This window comes from Pleurodeles waltl, chromosome 1_2 (assembly GCF_031143425.1).
Source record: "Pleurodeles waltl isolate 20211129_DDA chromosome 1_2, aPleWal1.hap1.20221129, whole genome shotgun sequence".
In the NCBI taxonomy this organism is placed as follows: Eukaryota; Metazoa; Chordata; class Amphibia; order Caudata; family Salamandridae; genus Pleurodeles; species Pleurodeles waltl.
Window position 1 is genome coordinate 153922903 of NC_090437.1, and position 21401 is coordinate 153944303.

General features: G+C 45.3%; 1 protein-coding gene across 2 annotated transcripts in view; it reads right to left on the bottom strand.

Annotated features, from left to right (window-relative positions):
* The window catches only part of NAAA (N-acylethanolamine acid amidase), a 260081-nt gene that overhangs the window by 112959 nt on the left and 125721 nt on the right, over nt 1–21401 (bottom strand). For both annotated transcript variants that reach the window (XM_069236844.1, XM_069236845.1), the window contains exon 5: nt 907–983. In XM_069236844.1, the coding sequence (XP_069092945.1) occupies nt 907–983 (77 nt within the window). The remainder of the gene's footprint in view (nt 1–906; nt 984–21401) is intronic.

Genomic DNA, 21401 nt, shown 5'->3' on the forward strand with positions numbered 1-21401 from the left:
CGCGGAAGAGGTACACATGAAAAGTAGCAGAACGGATGAGAGGCTGCGGGTAAATATGGAACAGTGGGTAGCACTGTCTGACCACTTTCTGGCCTGCGAGAGATCTCGGTGACAGGGATGATGAAGTTGAGGACTCATAATGTGTATGTTGCTTATGATTTATTGCCGGTATTTAGTTGCCTCTGTGCAAAAGTTTTTTAAAAAAAACAGTATAAAACGTTCACAATGTATACTTGGACGGTCATTCTTACTCAGGTGTGGGCTGGCCTGGGGGGCTTGACTGGATTCTCTGTAGTTTCCTAATCTCTTGTTTTCTTAGGTACCCAATAGACAGTGATGCTTTAGGATGAAGAGGAAACAACCAGAAACCTGGTGATTTCCATTTAATGGTTTGTGTGGAAGAGCAGTAATACTTTAATTGGCAACACCAATTTGAAACACATGTTCCAGACCATGCCGTTGATCTGTGGGACAGCTGAGTGGCCGGAAAGAAATATAACGTTCGGGTTTTGTGCTTTGTAGGTGGGAGAGGGCTTCTCCCAGACTCTGCAGCTATTCACCGTGTCTGAATTCCTGACTGAGCCTCCAATTTGGATATGTTCAAGGTGATTACATCATTTACTCATCTCTAGAATCTTCATGGTGTATCTATAAACAAGTGAATGCTATGATCTTTAATACTGAAAGACTTGTAGCTGTGAAGATAGCATTAAGAAGTTTTTTACTCACCACAATTTGATACTCTTAGTTCTTTCCTTGCTCACTCGGTACAATTTAATTTGTGTGGGCATAGAGTCAGGAAACATTTGAACTATTCCAGCTATATTTTCAATAAATAAGGCGATCTAAAATGTCAACACAACACTCATTCCAGGGAAAAAACGACTCCTTTCTGAATTAACTCACATCCCGTATAAGCCAGCTGACTGGAGTACTTCTTTTCCATAGAGCGGCAATTGCATTTTTCCACCATTCATCAGCATCTACAGAGAGGCGTACATAATTAGTCCAACAAGTCAATTTAGTGTTCAGACAACATACTATAATATTTGCAAAAGTAACTACACAAACGTTTAAGTTAAAGCTGTGATGCTGAAAATAAGCATAATTTATTATAGAAATGCAACTTACGAGTTTGCCCCTCTTCCTCATCCCAGACCTTACATTATTAGTTCTATCTGCTCTTTGCAAAAAGGACCTTGTTGTCTGCCAAAGAGAAATAAGCAAATAAGTTCCTCCCCTTCACCAGGCAGAGGACACAAGGGATACAACCTACCACATCTCATTTGTGGCTCCAATTGACCTTTGTCCTTTCTGGACTAATAAGAAAGGAAACCCTCATGAAGAGGTGTTATAATGGCAGTCAACTCAAGTTTGTATGTCCAGTATCTTCAGGAGTGCATTATCGTGGATCATCATGCAGCTGTAATCCCTGAAATCCTTTTAATTTTGGTGTGACATGGCTGCAAAGCGTTATGCACTGACTCGTTATTGCTGAGCGGGGAGTTACGGGGACAGACATTTGCGTTCTCTTACAGGAAGGTGAGTGTAATTTCAGGGACCCTATGTATTTTGATTAGTTAACAAAGTGTGTGTTCAGGCTATTTAGAAGATTTGACTGGTTGTCTCTGCAGGTTTAACTCCTTCTTTTGTGCACTGGGCAGCAGTCTGAAGTGTTGTTACAAAAGATTAAATGTACTTAGAGCCTAATTTAGATGGAGTTGAGTGATCCATAATGGTTAGCATAATTCACTTACTTATTTTAACCTCTGGTTTTAAGTGATTTCCTTACTTTGGTTTATGTGGTAAGATTCTCCCTTTTTAGGTCTTTTTGGGATGAATGTGGCTTTCTTATCACACAGTTCTCGGATTGGTGTAGTATTAACCATGTTAGTTTGGGTGTACTTTGCTTTAACAGGCGGTACACGTGATGTGGTTTGGTCCTGTTTACATACTGTCTCATTTTTACATTTATTGTATGTTGGTATGATCTTAGTTTTTTTATGTCTTCTCTCAACGGTGAGTCCTGAAGATGATCTGACCGTTAAAGACTGAAATGTCAACAACTCCTCCTCATTGATACACCGTACCAGGATATTTCTTGGGCTGGACTGTAAAGTAATTTATTGGCTTTGGTCAAGAGGTAGTTTACAACTCCTTCCTGGTTCTCTAGATAAAATTATACATGCTTTCGTACTGTGATCGATGTAGGACGATGTACAGTGTTGATGATTAGTGGATTCATATTTGTATGTAGAAAATACTTTTTGAGTTTAATCTGTTGCTCATGCAGTTCATTTGAACAGTACGTATGTATGTTTATGTTCCATTTATTGGAGATTGTATCTGTTCGACCACTGTGATTGAACTCAAAATGCATCAAAGTAATTCATCTAGGAGCATTTGTGTTTTACAGATGACTGGAAAGGAGGCACTAATTGGGGCATTACCCACATCTCTCAATCTCAGGGAGAGGCAATGTAGAGGTGGGGCATGGACCCAAGAAAGTCTATTGGGTAATGCAGGGTAGTTGTGGGAAAGAAGAGTAGAAACAGAAGACGAATGTAGAAGAGCAGGAGAAACTGACTATAAACAATGCGAGGGTTTACGTGAGTGGAGAGAAGAAAGTGTAAGTGGTAACTATAGCAGTGAAGTGTTTCAAAAGGTCACAGTGCATAAAAATGTAGTAAACATCTGTGTAAAGACAGTAAAAGACTGAGCGGTACCTCACCCACATTTATTTTATAGAGTTTCGCCAAGTAACACAATAAGTCATAATAATAGATGTGCAATCACCCGTCCCCACATCATACCCGTGTGGCAGGCAAGGAAGTAGAGAACAAATGCACATTAGTGACCTTACTATATAACACATCGACCACAAGAGGCACACATCCCCCCCACACACACAGCAGTAGTACAGTAGCTCTTAGAGTTCCTCTGGCACCTATAGGAGATTTGCCATCAAAGGTCCCCATATGTCCTCGGGCCTAGAAGGTCCCGGCAATTCCTCTGCAGAGCTCGATTTGGAACCTGCAGTACGTCCTATCAGATATCCAGTTCTTCTACGTGGGTTTAACCCTACTACCGCATGAAGAGCCATCCTTCTTTTTGCCAACAACAAAGCCAACGATACAGATCTCCAATTAGTAGGCTGCTGAATATCTCTGACCGACCCGTGGTAAACAAATCACAGGGTCATAGGGCACTGGCTCTGACATAATTTCTGTTAGAGTCTCTGTAACTTGAGTCCAATATTGCATAAGGAGGTACACTGCCAGGCCAGGTGCATAAAATCTGCCTCTGGTGCTACACAATGTACACAGTTTGCATCTTCCCATACCCTAAATTTGCAGTTTGACAGGAGTGTAATATGTTTGGTGCAAACATTTTAAATGTACCTCACCCACTTAAATGTAAGACTGACTTATGAAGAAATTAAAAAAATAGCAACATTTCAAACATCTGAAAATATTCAAAAATGGGATAAGGAGTTGTGGGGCACCTTTCTCTACACTGAGTCATTCCCAATCCAAGCGCAGCCTGGAGAATGATGACTTCTCTCCTTTCGATGTTTGTACAAGAGTTCTTTAGCACCTCTATGTGCCGGAAAAATATTTGTCACCAAGTACTGCTTACACCATTGGTGTAATTTAAGGAAGGTTTAAGACTTTTCTCCCTTCTCACAGGGGCGACCAACCACAGCAAATACAGTGTGCCTGATCACTCTAAAGCATCTCAAAACACAGGTGAGGCACTCGTGTATTTTCATCCTCTCTTCTGAGTGAACTACCCTTAATAACTATCCTGGGGTTAACTTGCATCACAGACAAGGAGGGAAAAGGAGGATGGAAAACGTCCGGTCATACCCAAGCTCACCAAAATGCATGGACAATAAATGAATTTCCACTATGAAACCCCTATAATCTTGTGTTTAGGCCAAGAAGCCAAGTTGATGATGAATGCTGAGCTGCACAAACACAACGCCTTTACAGTGTGATATGATGGCTTATAAGTTACATTATTATCATTGTTCTTAGGATGCATCAAGATCATCTCAATTTCATGCAAAATCTAGTTTTACTCCAAGCTCAGCTATTCTATTAGCCTCTAAACTGTACGTTGGAGAGGGCTATCCCCAAGCCCAACATTTCTCAAACGTGTCCAGGGAGCCCATTTTCCTGTTTACTAAACGTCTGAACGTCAAACACCAGTTGATTTGTCTTCATTTACTAGGTATGGATTCTCCCACCTTGAACTCAAACTGATTTGAGAGAGGTAAAATTGCACTAAGATTTAAAGTGAGCAGGTACGAATTAGCAAGTGCAAATCCCAAATTAATCATCAAATTACGTTTTGGTGATCCACACAAAGTACACAGGTTCATCTTGAATTAAATGCCTACTATTTCGTCTCTTATTTGTAGTAAAGAAAGTCACGTTAGAAGGACCGGTTACCTATTATAGTGAAAACTGAAGAGTAGGAATGTCTCACAGCTGCAATAGTCAGAGGTTCAAGATAATCTACAAGCCAGTGAAGATCCATTCAGTCTAGATGTCAGTTGAAGATGCAGACAAGAAGGATTGGGTATGTTTCGGCTTTGGAGGTCTAAACACAGTAATGATTTCCAGTCAAGGCCAGGAGTAAGACTTTGTTCATTCAATGCATCAAGATGAACTTGCTCTCATGCAATGTCTCATTTTACCACTAGCTTAGTAAGGATTTGTGGCTTTCCGGTACCTCAGACAAAAAAATGACCAAGAAACTACCTGCCAGATCTTTGAGTTCTTGCTTCTAATAGTTCCAGTTTAAAATGTAAATCAAGTGGTGATCGAAGAGTCGTTCTGTTTGGCCAAAAAATTTTGGAATGCAAGTTCCACTTCATATTAGGAAAGAGCATTCACAGCCTTCCATTCACAAAGGCTTAACAGTTTTTCTTCTCTGTTTACTCTTTCCTGTGACTTATGGCACCCAATTTGTTAAGCTCTATGTACCAAGACACGATCTGATATATTGTGTCTTAAACAAATAATATTAACATAAAATCAAATTACTTGGCAGATGGGTGTAAAAGCCAGTAAGTACCACATGCAAGATTGGCTATGTGATCTGGGCATTGTGATGGCTAACGAATTTTACACAAAACGCACTGTTGGGGCATAAAAATGTTAATACTTTATACCTGATAAAAATACAGGTTGATATGATCTGATATGCCAATACTCGATTTAATAAAGAAGAATAAAGGCTGCATCTGCCTTGATGTTTCCCTGTTAGAGTCAGGGCATTTGTCAGGAAAATTAAATGCAAACGTCAAACTTTGAGGGCATTCACAAGTATTTGTACCGCTTCCCTACAAGTCTATGCAGTTCCAAATTTATATCTAAATGGTCCGAGGGTAACAATAAAAAGGGCACTATGTTGACCATTTCTACTTTGGGAAATTTAGGAAAAAGGAGATGTTAATCAAAAGACATTTTCAATGGAAAAAAGGAACCATATTTTCTATTGTTCTAATTCCCTAACCTGACATATGTGGATTGTCTGTAGTTCGGATAATCTGCATGTTTATGGTTAAGAAAAACAGACTTATTGTAGAATATCATACCATGAGCAAATATTTAGACTCTTCTTATGAGCTGATGAAAATGTCCATTCTATTAAAAAATCTCACAATTGGCCACTACTGGAGGCAGGTGGATTTGTGGCCATAAAACTGCCTGGAATTCGGGGAAAAACACACGCAGAATTTGGGCACGTTTCTGCAATATCCGCATTTCATTCTCTATTCCAGCTATGTTGATAGAGGGTAACCTAAAATGCCTCCGTAATATCGGGCACTGGAATTACCAATACCCTGGAATCAATAATACCAGGTCTGGGACTACCATCCATAAGTATGCTTCAACTCATAGTGAAGGTTTTATAAGTATAAGTCCTGAAACCTGTTGCAAACTTACTTACACTTCTGGACGCTCTGTGAAGAAGTCAAACAATTGTACATCTTCGCAGTGGAAATCTGCCATCTGGAGATTTTAAAATGCTTTGTCACTAGGACCTTACCTATTAAAATTCAGGTTTCAAAATAAAATAACTTTTGCATATTGGAGGCAGTTGAGAGCCTGGAAAAAACACGGCAGTAAATACAGAAGATAACGCATTGCTGATTTTTCAAGACATTTTTGTTGCTTGATTTTGACTCCCATCATCAACGCTTTAAGCGATGTTGATTGGTTTAATTTCAAACACTGCCCGGAAGCAATAACTAGATCCAGTCTGAATAGAGACTTTAGGATGACATGAAAGTATAAGAAAAAACAATTGACATTCCATAGTCAATCCCACTTTTTTAAAATGAGCTAATTGCGCTAACTGTCCACCTTCCGTCCAACCATTTTTTCCCAATTCACTCCATCTTCTTGGAGACTTCAAGTCCAGAAGGAACACTCCCACTTCACAATATAGGCTTCCTTCCTGATAACATGATGATCGTGCTTTACTCTGTAAAAAATCTACTATTGGCAAAGAATCCATTCTTTACCCTATTTCCAAACAAGATCGTCCCCAAAACCTACACCCAATCATCTCAAACGTGTCTGCTCCCTTCTTCTTATGTCCCCACACCTCCGCCTACTGACTGAAACTGAATGTGAATACACTTAGGGCATTGCTAGCTCAACACATTTTGGAGCTTATTTACAAACCCCTGTGCCCCGTCTGTGAGTCACCTTCTGTGACGCACCATCGGCGCATTGTGCAGGCCCATACTTACGATGCCAGGCAAAGCCACTTTGCTGGATTTTTATGGCCTTGTAGATATGGTATAAGGCAATACAGCGCAAATTGCTGTATTGTTTTACACTGCGTCAGGGAGGCATTCAATGGGCATTGCGATGGGTTTTCCCACACAATACCCATGGGCTTGGTGCATTCCCAAATACACAAGGCACTGTGAATCTAGGAAAGTGTCAACATCTTACACCTCCCCAGGGGAGGTGCAACGAGGATACATATCTTTATTGCTCCTAGTTTTTCCTCTTTCTATGTGTGCTGCATTGTGCCTCTATGAATTATTTTTGTGCAGTAGTATTCCTGCACAGAAACAATCCTGTCTGTGACACAGGCATCCTTGCACCATGGTGCAAGGTTGCCTGCATCAGCAGTAGGCAGCCCATTATGTGCCAGTACAGGGGGAGAGGACAGAAATGTGCTGTATCTTGTAGATACTGGACATTTCTGCCTTTCCTTGTGGCACAGGGCAGCACAGCAAGGTCACTTGCTGCTCTGCCCTGCACCATGGGGCTTGCAAATAAGCCCCTATGTGCATTATTATCAACTACTGGATAGAGATTGAGAACATTCATCTCCTTAACCCTCATTCCCCCACCTGTTTCGATAGACACAAACCTCCTCTCTGAAAAATTCAACTTTTCCATTGAAGCCATTGTCAATATCGGTCATCTCTTGAGGAGACCTCCCTTCAAACCCAATACCTCTAAATGATTCTTTTGCAGCCCTATTCTCAAGAGATGCTTGGTCAGATAAGCCAAAAACAGTGGAAAGTCATGAAAGCTCTTCTGTCACTTATTCAATTTAAACTGAAATTCTACAAATTGTCTATCCTCTAAGCTGAAGCAGCATTCCTCAGGTCTGAAATTAACTTCTCTACGAAGAGGTCCAATATATTATTTATTGCAAAACAATGCCTCCTCACAGTCTTGTCCGGAGGCCACCACATGAACAAGCTGGTTACCTTTGGTAATGCTCTTTCTGGTGGTTACTCTGTGTACCTACAGAAGATATTCTAACTTACTGCACCTTAGAATACTCCCCAGGAACCAGACTAATTCGAACAGCTTGCATTACCAATGTTCCTGAGAGCTGATAGATAGCACAATGCAATTCTGCCTTGACTCCAGACAGCCCTAGATTTGACAGAGCGGAGACACATATAAGCGCGCACTGACATCAGTTTCTTGCTTGTCTCTTTCTTCATCTGGCGTACATAATAAGTTCGAAAAGGCCAACAAATAACCTTTAATGCTGCCAATTGTAAGGCTTTGATGGGCCAAATACAAAATAAACAAAACAAAAAATAAAAAAGAGTCTTTCTAGCAGACTCCACACCAAGCCACATATTTGTCCCAGCGCTCCGCATTAAAGGACTCCGTGGTAGGACCCCTGGTAGCAAGGAGGATATCCACCATTTTGAGTGGCTGATTAAATGCAATCAACTGCCACTACTTAACCTTAATGGAGGGAAGCGTAGATTATACAGATTTAGGTGAAGGTCCTTGCCCTGTTGTTGTGACAGAAGATACACCTAAAGTGGTAGGCTGATTGGAGGGCAGATGTCCATACTCTCCTGGCAAAATTCAGAGCCACGAAGATGACTTAGGCCTAACAGTTCCTAATCTTCTTCAGATATGGGAGTAGGAAAGGCAGAGGTGGGAAGTGATTTAAGAGTTAAGTGTTCCATTCCAGCCAGAATGCATCTCCAAGCGAGTCTTCGTGGAAATTCCAACCTGCAAATCTTTTGAACTGTCCTACTAGCTGAGCTTGACCGCACTAGCATTCAAGTATCCCCACTAGGTGGTTCAAGATCAGGGAAGTGCTCTGATGATCCAGTCATCTCCAGAGATCACATCCTCCTGACACAGGATCCAGGAACCCAGTCCACCCTGCTTGTTGCAGTACCAGATGGTGATAGCTTTGTCCATGAGAACCTGCACTAGTCTCCTCTTGGTGGACAGCAGGAATGTTTTCAACACCAGTCAAATGGCCCACAACTCCAACAGAGTGATACTGAGCTTGGTTTTCACCAGAGACCAGATTCCTCTGATCTCCACTTCCCCAACACAGCAGTAACATATCTGTCACCACCGTCAGCTCTAGGTGTGTAAGGGAGAAGGGTCAGCACCAAAACCATCTGAAGTCAAGCAGCCACCACTGCAGATTGTTTGAAAACCAACAATGTCAGGAGGTTCACCATTATCTGGAATGGTCTACGACTGTCTGTGGCAAGCCTGCCTTCCACAACTAGTCACCAAGGCAGATAAAAACTGTTATCTCCAGCCTAAGAAGATGAGCAGTGCCCACCCCTATCACTTTTGTGGAGATCCGAGGAGCAATGGTTATGCCGGATGAGAGTATGGCAAACTGAAAAGACTTGGGCCTATTTTCAACCACAGGTAATGTCGGTGAGACTGTAGGAAAGGTACATGAACATATGTGACCAGCACATCCACAGACACCATTCAGTAGCTCGGGTCAAAGGCAGACAGAATCTTATCCAGTGTGAGCATTTTGACTTTGCCCTTCACCAGGAAGGCATTTAGAGGACACATTTCTCAGATGGGCTGAAGGCCCCCACTCTTTATCGCAATGAGTAAATGATAAGAGTAGGAACCCTCCTCTATTTCCGAATCCGGAACCTTTTGGTGGCTCCTTTGAAAAGTGAAACTTGCATCTCACACTACAAAATGGACAGGTGTTCCTCTGAGATTCGCTCTGATGTGAGGGCAAGAGTCAACTGAGCAGAAAGAAAGGGATGGGCTTAACCATGCTGAACAATTTGAAAGACCCACTAATGGATGTGATCGATCACTACCCTGAGGGAAAGTGTTCCATCATGCCTCCCACATGGTGGTTCTGTGCCACTAATGGCAAGTTAAAGCAACTTGGTAGTTGTTGCTGCAAGGGAAGAGAAATGGGAGGACCAATGCCTTTGGTGGCTTGCAAGTTGTAGTCCAGATCCATGCCATGACCCTATGTTCTTTGAAATGGTCAAAGACATTATCAGTTTCTTTGCTGAACAACTGAGAGCCACTGAAGGGCATACCCATGAATAAGACCTGTACATCACCGGAGTATCCTGTGGAGCACAGAAACTCATGGAGATGGAGCTTCACACTGGTGTCAACCACCCTTCTCTGACAATAAGTAGTATTAAGGCCAGCATGAATCATGACTTTGGCCACATCCTGACCATCCTAAATGGTTTGAGCCAGTGCGGCCCTAAGGTCTTCTGGGACAGCCGGCAAGATTGCTACAGCCATGCCAGAAGGCATGTATATATCAGCTCCAAAAATTGGACCTCGTTGACTGATTTCAATGCCAGGCTAGCCAAAGAGAACCTTTGTTTTCTGAGTACTTCAATCCTCCTACTCCCTATGCAAGTAGTCATTGGGAGTGAATTAGGATTGATTTTGTGGGTTGAAGTCTGAAGAACCAGACTCTCTGGAATAGGATGCTTATTGCAAATACCAGGGTCACCAGGCACTGGTCTGTGATGTCTGACAACCTGCCTATTCACCGTTGGACAAGAACAGGGCTTTGACCAGGAGCCCGTTAAGGTGTCAGTGAGGACCTCATTGAAATAGAGCAAAGGCTCAGATGTGGCTGGCCCACATTGTAAAATTTCCCTAAGGACATGTGTCTTAACCTCAACAAAGGGCAGTTGTATGCCCAAGACTGCAGCTGCTCATTGCAGTACTTCAGGGAATTATACATTAATCCCAACTGAAAGCCCAATTTGAAAGTTTAACCCTGTATCAAGGGAAGTATAAAGACACTGGCCTCTTCTAGTTCTTGTAAAACTTTTCATCATCATAATGAGGAGGTAATGCATCTCCATCCCCACCATCATTATCTCTGGGGGGTGGCAAGCTTTGATCAGAATCACATCCCAAAAAATAATGGAGTCTGTGAGGGAATGGCTACTCTAGTAGGTGCATCGGATTGGAATTAGGCTGTATGGTTGTGTGTTACGGTTTAGTAATTTCGTAGTGCAACATTTGTCTGGACCGTGCTGACGTTGGTTAGGGGTCAACCATCAGAATCAACACTGGTACCTACTCTGACACTAGCAGCAACAAAGGAGGGTGTGGAGCCAGGGTGAACATCTGTACTGGGGTCAGAATGGATCCCATAAAGTGTCCAAGGGGATAAGACGGCACTGAGGACAGATTATTTGGGGGTAACCTGAAAGGGGGTCCCTGCGGATCCCTGGGGTTAGAAGGCATGACAGAGAGAGCCAGATGATTGTCAAATAACTGCAGCATGGCCTCATCAAATACTTTATTTTGCTGCAACATGACCAGTGGCCTGGTAAATTCAATGAACACCATGACCAACTGAGGAATCAGCTCCATAACTCGTGATCTGGAAAGAGACCGAATGTCATCACAGGGTCTGTGCAAGGGTTGTCAGTATTGAAAGCCCCTACCAGTGCCATGGAGGGGAGAAACTGTTGACAAAACTGATGGTTTGGAGCAGGCAGGCCGTAGGAGTGCACTGTGGCTCTGCTGTCTGTAAAATGCTTGAGAGCTGAGACTACTTTCTCACCAAAGAGGTGTGAGCTATCAAAGGCCATGTTTTTTAGGGAAGATTGGACATGCCTTAAGAAGCCCTTAGACTTCATTAGTTTTGCTGGTGTCAACTGCCTGACCAGGCAATCAGTAGTGTCCCACCCACAGTGAATTGTGAATTGTGCCACACTGCAGCCATGAATGGCTTGTGTAAGTGCGGGGCACAAGCTCTCAGGTACAGCAGGTTGTACCTGAGCATCAGAATCCCAAAGGGCATGAGTATAGAACAGCCCAATATGCAGCTGGCACTGACAGACCATAATGCCAGGCTAGTGAATGAGAATATGCATTTGCAAAAGGTTTAGAGGCACTTAGGTGGTCATTCCGACCCTGGCGGTAAATACCGCCAGGGCCGGGGACCGCAGGAGCACCGCCAACAGGCTGGCGGTGCTCCCTTGGGCATTCTGACCACGGCAGTTCGACCGCGGTCAGAAGAGGAAAACCGGCGGTCTCCCGCCGGTTTTCCGCTGCCCTGGGAATCCCCCATGGCGGCGCATGGAGGATTCCGACCCCCTCACCGCCATCCTGTTCCTGGCGGTTCCGCCCGCCAGGAACAGGATGGCGGTGAGGGGTGTCGTGGGGGCCCCTGCAGTGCCCATGCCATTGGCATGGGCACTGCAGGGGCCCCCGTAAGAGGGCCCCACTTTGTATTTCAGTGTCTGCATTGCAGACACTGAAATACGCGACGGGTGCCACTGCACCCGTCGCACACCCTCCACTCCGCCGGCTCCATTCGGAGCCGGCATCCTCATGGAGGGCTGTTTCCCACTGGGCTGGCGGGCGGCCTTTTGGCGGTCGCCCGCCAGCCCAGTGGGAAACCCAGAATGACCGCCGCGGTCTTTTGACCGCGGTACGGTCTTCTGGCGGTTCCCTCCAGGCGGGGGGCTCCCGCCGTCCGCCGGGGTCAGAATGACCCCCTTAGTCTCTCTATCCAATGGAATGGTAGGTAACACATTTGGATTGACCCTTCTTGTAGACACTTGTACCACCAAGCTTTCAGGAGTTAGATGCTGCCTTAGGAAAGCCGGGTTACCTTGGCAGGGTGGTGGTGAGTAGCTATTTGCTTGTTTACCAGCGGACCAGAACATGGCTTTGCCAATGTCCCAAGACGGGTGTCTGTGAGAACCTTATTGAAAGGCAGCAGGTGCTCAGTAGTAGTTTCCAGGTTGGAGGACTTCAGTGTGAATATAGGTTTTCACCTCCACATTGGGCAAGTGACGGGCAAGTACGTCAGCCACCTTTGCAACACCACTACAAAGGAGGCGCTATCTTCATTAACTGGCCCAGGTGAAGATATCACACCACTGTCTGGAGAACCATCCAGTTAATTGGCATCCTGTAGCTCAACAAACCAGTTGTCCTCAAATTTATGGTTGAGCAAATTCATCCCTTCAACTTAACGGTCCTTATCGAAATCTCTGCCCCAAAATTGTGAATGGTTTGGGCCCTTCTGTGAGGCAAGGGCAAAGTATCAGAGTCTAATGGGTAACCGTATGGATACGGCCCAGTAGGATCAGGGCCCTGGTCGAAGGCAACATGGAGTCAGCTTGCAGTCAGTGAGCATTAGTGGTTGCACTTCATCGTCCAGTGGCATTTCTATGGGCATCAAGGCTTTGACATCTGGCGTGGGTTATAGCAGCAAAATTGGTGTCAACAATGAAGCGCGTGCGTGGCCCATTACAAGTCCAGAAGTTCCAGCTGAAGCCAAGGGCAGACACGTCAGCAGAGTTCCAGATGAACATTCTCGTAGTTCCTAGGGGCACCACAGCGTGCTGGCACTGGAGTCAGTGAGGGACTTACCTTTGACATACAGCTTTGTCTCGAGGTCCCAAATAGACTACAAATTTATCAAAGTGCAGTCACTACAGTGCCTGTCAGGTAAGGAATCTGCAGTTTAACTTATTTATCAGAAATCTATGTTGAACCCCTGGATGAACTTTTAAATGATCCTTCCTTCTCCTTTTACCACTAAAGGGTTTGACACTTAGGCCTGTCTAAAACCATACTCACCTGATTCTGTCTCCAAATTAAACTCTTTACTTCTAAGCATCAATAAATTGATGATAAAAAGTACCTCAAATATAATGTGCTCAAGACCAAATTTCTCCTCCTCACAACCAAAACGGTTGTATGAAGGAACCACGCATGCCGGAACAATGCATGCCTTAACAACACAGTCGGAACCACAACCGCGTTGTTTCCATGCATGCCTTTACAACAAATTTTGTTGTAAAAGCATGCCTAGTAAAGGCATATGTGGAAACGGCATGCGAAATGGCATGCGTTCCCCTCCACCCGCCCTGAACCCTAAAAAAAAATATCCTGACCTCCGCCCCATAAAACTAAACTATGCCGACACCCACCACCCTCCCTGAGCCCTAAAAAAACCCCAACTATCCTGACCCCCCGCAACTGCCCCTAAACCTCCCCTAAAATCCCACCCTGAGCCTTAAAAAAATTACTAGAACGCCAGGGATTTTTTTAATATGCTTATTTATGTGGGGGGGCATCCCCTTGGGCATTGAACTGTTGGCCATTTCTGCCCCCCTTGTGGGCAGATGGGCCTATTTTGTTTTTATGCCCATCTGCCTCCAAGGGGAGCAGAAGCCACTTAGACACCAGGGATAATGTGTGTGTGTTAGTGGGGGGGGGGGTGGGGGGGGGGGGGCGGCCCCTTTGGGGGCACGTGTACCAAGGCCATTTCTGCCCTCCTTGGGGACAGATCAGCCTATTATTTCCCCAAAGCAGAGTCAGCCTAAAGATGTATAAAAGAAGAATATGTCCTTATCAACTTGCTGTGCTATCCCCTCTATCTCTACAAGTTTTTGGCCTTATTCTGTTGCAGGCACCTGGCCCACCCACACAAGTGAGGTATCATTTTTATCAGGAGACTTGGGGGAAGGAAATTTGTGGCTCCTCTCAGATTCCAGAATCTACAGGTAGGCACTTTGCAAAAAACACCTCTGTTTTCTGTCAAAAAATGGGATGTGTCCACGTTGTGTTTTGGGGCATTCCCTGTCGCGGGCGCTAGGCCTACCCACACAAGTGAGGTATCATTTTTATCGGGAGACTTGGGGGAACATAGAATAGCAAAACAAGTGTTATTGCCCCTTGTCTATTTGAGAAATGCCCTGTAATTCACATGCTAGTATGGGCACCCCGGAATTCAGAGATGTCCCAGTAAAATGCCAAAATTGTGTTGAAAAATTGGGTTTTCTGATTCAAGTCTGCCTGTTCCTCAAAGCTAGGAAGCCGGTGATTTTAGCACCTCAAACCCTTTGTTGATGCCATTGTCAGGGAAAAAAAACACAAGCCTTCTTCTGCAGCCCCTTTTTCCCATTATTTAAAAAAAAAAACGAAATTTGCACTGTATTTTGTCTAATTTCTTGGCCTCCTTCGGGAGAACCGACAAAGTCTGTGTACCTCTAGAATCCCTAGGATGTTGGAAAAAAAGGATGCAAATTTGGGGTGGGTAGCCTATGTGAACAAAAAGTTATGAGGGCCTAAGCGCGAACTGCCCCAAATAGCCAAAGAAAGGCTTGGCACAAGAGGGGGAAAAGGCCTGGCAGCGAAGGGGTTATGGACATTTCCCAACTAAAATTGACCAGTTATTGACCTTTTCTGACTTGAATCACTAAAATTGGCACACATCATCACAAAACTGGCCATCTCTTCTAAATCCTTGGGTATCCTGCTGGACTGTAATCATAGGCCTATCTCAAACCACATTTCCATTAATTTATCTTCAAATTAAAATCCTCACTTCCGAACATCCATAAATCGATGAAGTAAAAGCACTTCAAATGTAATGTACAATACCCAATTTCTACTCCTCACAACCAAAACTGACCTTTTTCTCACTTTTTCTGGCTTGAATCCCTAAAACTGACAAACATCACCACAAAGCTGCCGAACTCCTTAGGTTTTCCACTGGACTCTAATCATTACCTTAAAAGTCACATCCACTCCGTGGCTATGTCAGAGAAGTTCCAAGATGGTTAAACTCAGTCTCTGACTCTGATCTGAAGTTGGAAGTGGAAGCTACCATGCTTACTAACTTAACAAAAAATGACAAGCGCCACGAAGCAGTGTCACATGCTGTGGCTACATTTCTTGCAAAACACAAAAAGGAACATTGCCCCACACTTGCAGAACTTAAATGGCTCCCAATCGAAGCATACTGAAGGCCTCATTTACAAGAATCTGATGCATCAGCTCAGACGAGTCAGATTTCTTGTGCTGCCCTACAACCCCCTAACGACACAATAGATGCGCTGTATTTACAATATAGAACTCCATGGCACACATTTTCACAGATGCATCAGAAATTCTGATGCATCTGTGGCACTAAATTTACGCATTGCTGGAATAGCGTAAAAAAAATGAAGCTACTCCAGCAGTGCCAGGAGGCCCCTATTGAGAAAAGCCCTGCGTCATTTTTACGCCTGCTCTGAGCAGGCAATAAAATTCAGACACAGTGAAGTTGCAGAATAACGCAGTGAAATGTAAATTTCACTGCGTCAGTTCTGCATGTTTTTTTCACGTGGGAAAGCCTTCCTTGCATACATTATACCTGGAGCAGGTATAATGAAACGCAAGGCTTTATAAACTGACACATTGGGCCCAATGCGTCAGTTTATAAATGTGGAGCAGTGTAGAGCACTGCTTGCGCCAGCATTGCGTCAAAAAAGTGATGCAATGGTAGCGCAAAGGCCTTGTAAGTGAGGCCTTACGTATTTAACACACTTAGAACTGCACATCTCACCCAGAAAATGTTTTCTATAGGCACTGAATTCCTCCACTGCAAAGAAAGATGATCTCTCCATTCTACGTTTCAGAATCAATGCTTTGCATTCTCTGGCAATGCTTCAAGACTATGAAAGACACTAATTTTTCACATCAGAAATGTCCCCCCTACAAAAGCCTTAAGTACCTCCTCAAGAACTTGCTCTTTGAGGAACACCTACATCTGTTTAACATCACCTTGTAAACTCCTCCATCTACTGCAAACTACCATCTTTGCATCCTGCTTCTAATATAGTGTGCTGATACCCAAATGGACTCTGTGCACTTGTTCTAAATGCAAAATAAATCCAATAGATTTCTTGCACCCTTCACATACATTGCAATGTCCTCTATCACTGTAATTCGTGATCAATGCTGTGCCTTAATCAAGCTATTCAGCTACTCTACCACTACACCTCCTTCAACTTCCAGCAACCACTCTTCCTGTGCTGGTTTCTTACACCTTAACCTAAGGCACTGAGTCTTTTGCGTTTTTAATTGCTCAATGAATATTGCTTGTATGACCACCATGCTACATCGTATCCAACACTCTGCTATGGATGTTTGCTTAACAATGCGAAATGCCCCTTATGTCTGTTAGAACCCTTGTTATCTCTGAGTGTATATGAAGTGACGTCCGTTGTTTTTTGGAAAATTTCATGAAGATTCATCGAAACGGCACCAAAGTTATTAGTAAAAAGAAAAATGCTTTTTCTATAGAAACTAGGGCCTAACTATAACTACCTAGTGGCAATCACCACTAGGTATATATATATATATATAGAGAGAGAGAGAGAGAGAGAGAGAGAGCTCTATAGACACACCTTGTATTGTTATGCTCCAGAACACCTGACCAATGTTGTACTATAAATAATCAGTTTTACTATGACATCAACACATGCTTGATTTTGTCTGACCTTCCCACATCTCATGCTTTGACAAAAAAATAAATTAAAGTAAATATTTTAGGTGTTGACCCTAATTGTTAGAGATTACTGATTTTAATATGTTTATCGGTTTCTACACCTAAAACATGGCCTCTGCAGCTCATGGATGGAGCAATTCCAGAATGAGTCATTTCTTAAATTTCAAGAGAGATGGTATGACTCAAAATCATGCAAAAGACCTGCTGTCAGCCTCTTTGGACAGTCATTACAAGTCCCTCCCAGGGCCTAGGACAGTCATTACAACCCTCACGGTAAATGCCGCCTACCGCCGTGCTGACGGCCGCCAACATACCGTGACTGCGGCGGTCATCCGCCACGGGTATGATGACCCACACTGAGAATACCGCTACAATACAGACACCGACACAAGTCCGCCAGACCAAAGGTCAGTGATAAACTGGCGATAGCAAAACCCACTCCGTTACGCCAACAGGAATACGCTGACAGTATCACGACCCATGAATCAACACGGCGGTCTTTCAACTGCGGTAAACCATTGGTGGTACACACAGCTGCGCTCAAAATTCACACACACTTACAAAACTACACCACATTGGACAATTCAAAATACACACACCTGACACACATACTCACACCACACCCACACACACACACACACCACTATAAAAAACAACCCACACTACCCACAACCCCTTACAATGAAAAAGATAGCTAACTGAGAGAGACAAGCCAGGAGCACACACTCAATCAGAGCCACAGAACACCATCACCCATACACCATCCACGCACATCACAGCACACACCCCAAGACATCACCCCACACATCCTCACACATACCACTCACACCATACCTATGGCACCCCAAAGACACCCCATGTATTCAGAGGAGGAGCTAAGGGTCATGGTGGAGGAAATCATCTGGGTAGAGCCATCGCTATTCGGATCACAGGTGCAGCAGACGTCCATTGCTAGGAAGATGGAGCTATGGTGGAGTATCGTGGACAGGGTCAGCGCCGTGAGACAGCACCCAAGAACCAGGGATGACATCAGGAAGAGGTGGAACGACCTACGGGGAAAGGTGCATTCCGTGGTTTCAAGACACCAGATTGCTGTACAGAGGACTGGCGGTGGACCCCCGCCTCCTCCCCCACAACTAACAACATGGAAGGAGCAAGTCTTGGCAATAATGCATCCTGAGGGCCTTGCAGGAGTAGGAGGACTGGACTCTGGTAAGGCAAATCTTTAATACTATATCCCCCACCATACCTGCATGCCATCACTAACTCCTACCCCTAACCTCACACCCATCACTCCACCAACTCACATATACCCCACCAGCACAACCCACCCATCCCAATACGAAGCCCTGCATGCAACAATAATGCATGGATACCCATCACAGACCTGCATGGGCACCCATCACCCCAGCATGCCCAATAGAGAGACTCACCCAGCCCACAAAATCACCACTCACACAAGGCCAAGCCGACAGGGAAAGCACAATCATACAGGGAAACACACCCATGCACAAAATGGCACACGCAGATACATTAACAATACATTTGCATCCAAACAGGACCCCTACCCAACGTCACCGGAGAGGAGGTGCCAGCTACATCCAGTCCCCCCACGAAGAGGCCCACAGTGATGACAGCAGCTCTGCACGCCTGGATCAGGATGACCAACATGGCCCATCAGGGACCTCTGGACAGTCAGTTACCCTGCCACAGTCCCAAACCACCACAGAGCTTCCCCCCAGGCAACACCACCACAGCACCCACCCAGCAGGCCCATACCTCTGTCCCCAGGACACATCAATCAGCAGTGTGTCCACCACTACAGGGACCCCAGGCAACCCCACAAGCCCAAGACAATCAGGGACCTGGGGTCAGTGGCAGTGGGCACACGGTTCAGGGATCAGAGGCACAGGACAACAGGGAAGCTGGGAGGACTGCTGTGCGACAGAGGGAGGACAGGCCCAGGGAACCGACCCCCCCCATGAGGCACTCTCAAACATCATGGGAGCATACCACTTTTCCCAGGAGGCCACGTGCTAGGTACTGGCCAGGTTACAGGAGACCCAGCAGCTGCAGGAGGGACAGCACTTTGGGATCAGGGAGGACCTAACTAAAATATACACCACCCTGGTCACCACTGCAGGGGTGCTGGCTGATACGGGCAAGACCACGAGGGAGGCAGTGGCACAACAAAGGGCGACTGACACTAGCCAAACCGAGAAACAGCCTTCCACCTCCGCCGGCGCTAGTGGACAGGAGGCCCCACCACAGGAACAACAGGCCACCAGCACCCCACCCCCTGCAGAAGGAGAACCACCACGCAAACGGTCCCTGCGATCCAGGCAGAAGATAGAGAGCATTGCCAAGACCCCCACCAGGAAATAAGACTCTCCTGATTGTCACACTTCTGTCCCACTCTGTCACCCCGTCCACCTTTGACTGCCATTAATCCCCTTCCTATGGCCCATTGGACAATGCACCTGTGATACCAATAGACTGGACTCTAACTGGAAATTCCTCCACCATCACCCCAGCCACTTGCACATACCCCCAGACTTATTTGCACAAAAATGAACACCCTTGAAACATATACAATACTGGAGTCAGTGTAATGATTTGAAAAATGTATTATTACAACATTATCAAAGCACTGCAACGTATATGTTCAGTGAAATATACTACAGGATGACCTTTGGTGGGCAGCAGTACATATAGCAGGAGCCAGAATGGGGCACACAGATCTGAAAATAGAGACTCCAAAGGGAACAGTCAGTGTCCATAGACAGAGGTTAAGAGCCTGCAATGTACAGTGTCCAACAGATTACTGGAATGTAGAGTTGAATTACAGTCTCTTACCTGTGTGTCACTGGAAGTACTGCTGTATAATGTTTGTTCTGTTGCTTACATCTTCTTCCTCTGCCTCCTCTTCCTCACCGTCCACAGGCACCACCGCTGCCACAAGACAATCTCCAGGCTCATCCTCCTGCAGAAAAGGCACCTGGCGTCTCAAGGCCAGGTTCTGCAATATACAGCATGCCACGATGATCTGGCACACCTTCTTGGGTGAGTAGTACAGGGATCCACCAGTCAGATGGAGGCACCAGAACCTGGCCTTCAGGAGGCCATAGGTTCTCTCAATAATCGTCCTTTTACGCCCATGTGCCTCATTGTAACTTTCCTCTGCCCTTGTCCTGGGATTCCTCACTGGGGTCAGTAGCCATGAGAGGTTGAGGTAACCAGAGTCATCTGCAAATATCGAGGGACAACTGTTAGACACACACTAACCCTTAGGGACAACCCCATACTCAGACCCCAACTTATACTGGGTGGGGACCTTGGGCTCACCTATTAGCTACACCCGGTGCCTCTGGAGTTGCCCCATCACATAAGGGATGCTGCTATTCCTCAAGATACAGGCATCATGCACAGACCCAGGATATTTGGCATTCACATGGGAGATGTACTGGTCCGCCAAACACACCATTTGCACATTCATCGAGTGATAGCTTTTTCTATTCCTGTAAACCTGTTCATTTCTTCGGCGGGGACAAATACCACATGTGTACCATCGATGGCACCAATGATGTTGGGGATATGTCCCAGGACATAGAAGTCAGCTTTCACTGTGGCCAAATCATCCACCTGGGGGAACACGATGTAGCTGTGCATGTGCTTCAGCAGGGCAGACAACACTCTGGCCAACACGTTGGAGAACATTGGCTGAGACATTCCTGATGCCATGGCCACTGTAGTTTGAAATTAACCACTTGCCAGGAAATGCAGCACTGACAGAACCTGCACTAGAGGGGGGATTCCTGTGGGCTGACGGATAGATGACATCAGGTCTGGCTCTAATTGGGCACAGAGTTCTTGGATTGTGGCATGATCAAGTCTGTATGTGATGATAATGTGTCTGTCCTGCATTGTCGACAGGTCCACAAGGGTCTGTACACCGGGGGATGCCGCCATCTCATCATCTGCCTCAGCGGTGGTAGCCTATGGAGGAGAACGGTGAGCAGAAGGTCATATTTCCACATAGATGGCACAACTGTTGTTGAATTTACGTCACAGAAGCAGTGTGTGAAGTTGAGAGTCGAGTTGATGTGCCAATGTCTGCTGTGACGCAGTTAGGTGGCATGCCATGTGCCCCCCTGAAATGGCGGCTGCCTGACCTGTGAGGAGGGACAAGGGAAAATGAGGTAAATGCGTTGGTGTTGTGCTCCGTTGCGGTAGGCGGTCGATGACCGCTGCGCAACTTCGCATTGGTTATCATTGGGCCCTATGGGTTCCAGGAGCCAATGGAGATGTACGCAGGCGGTGAC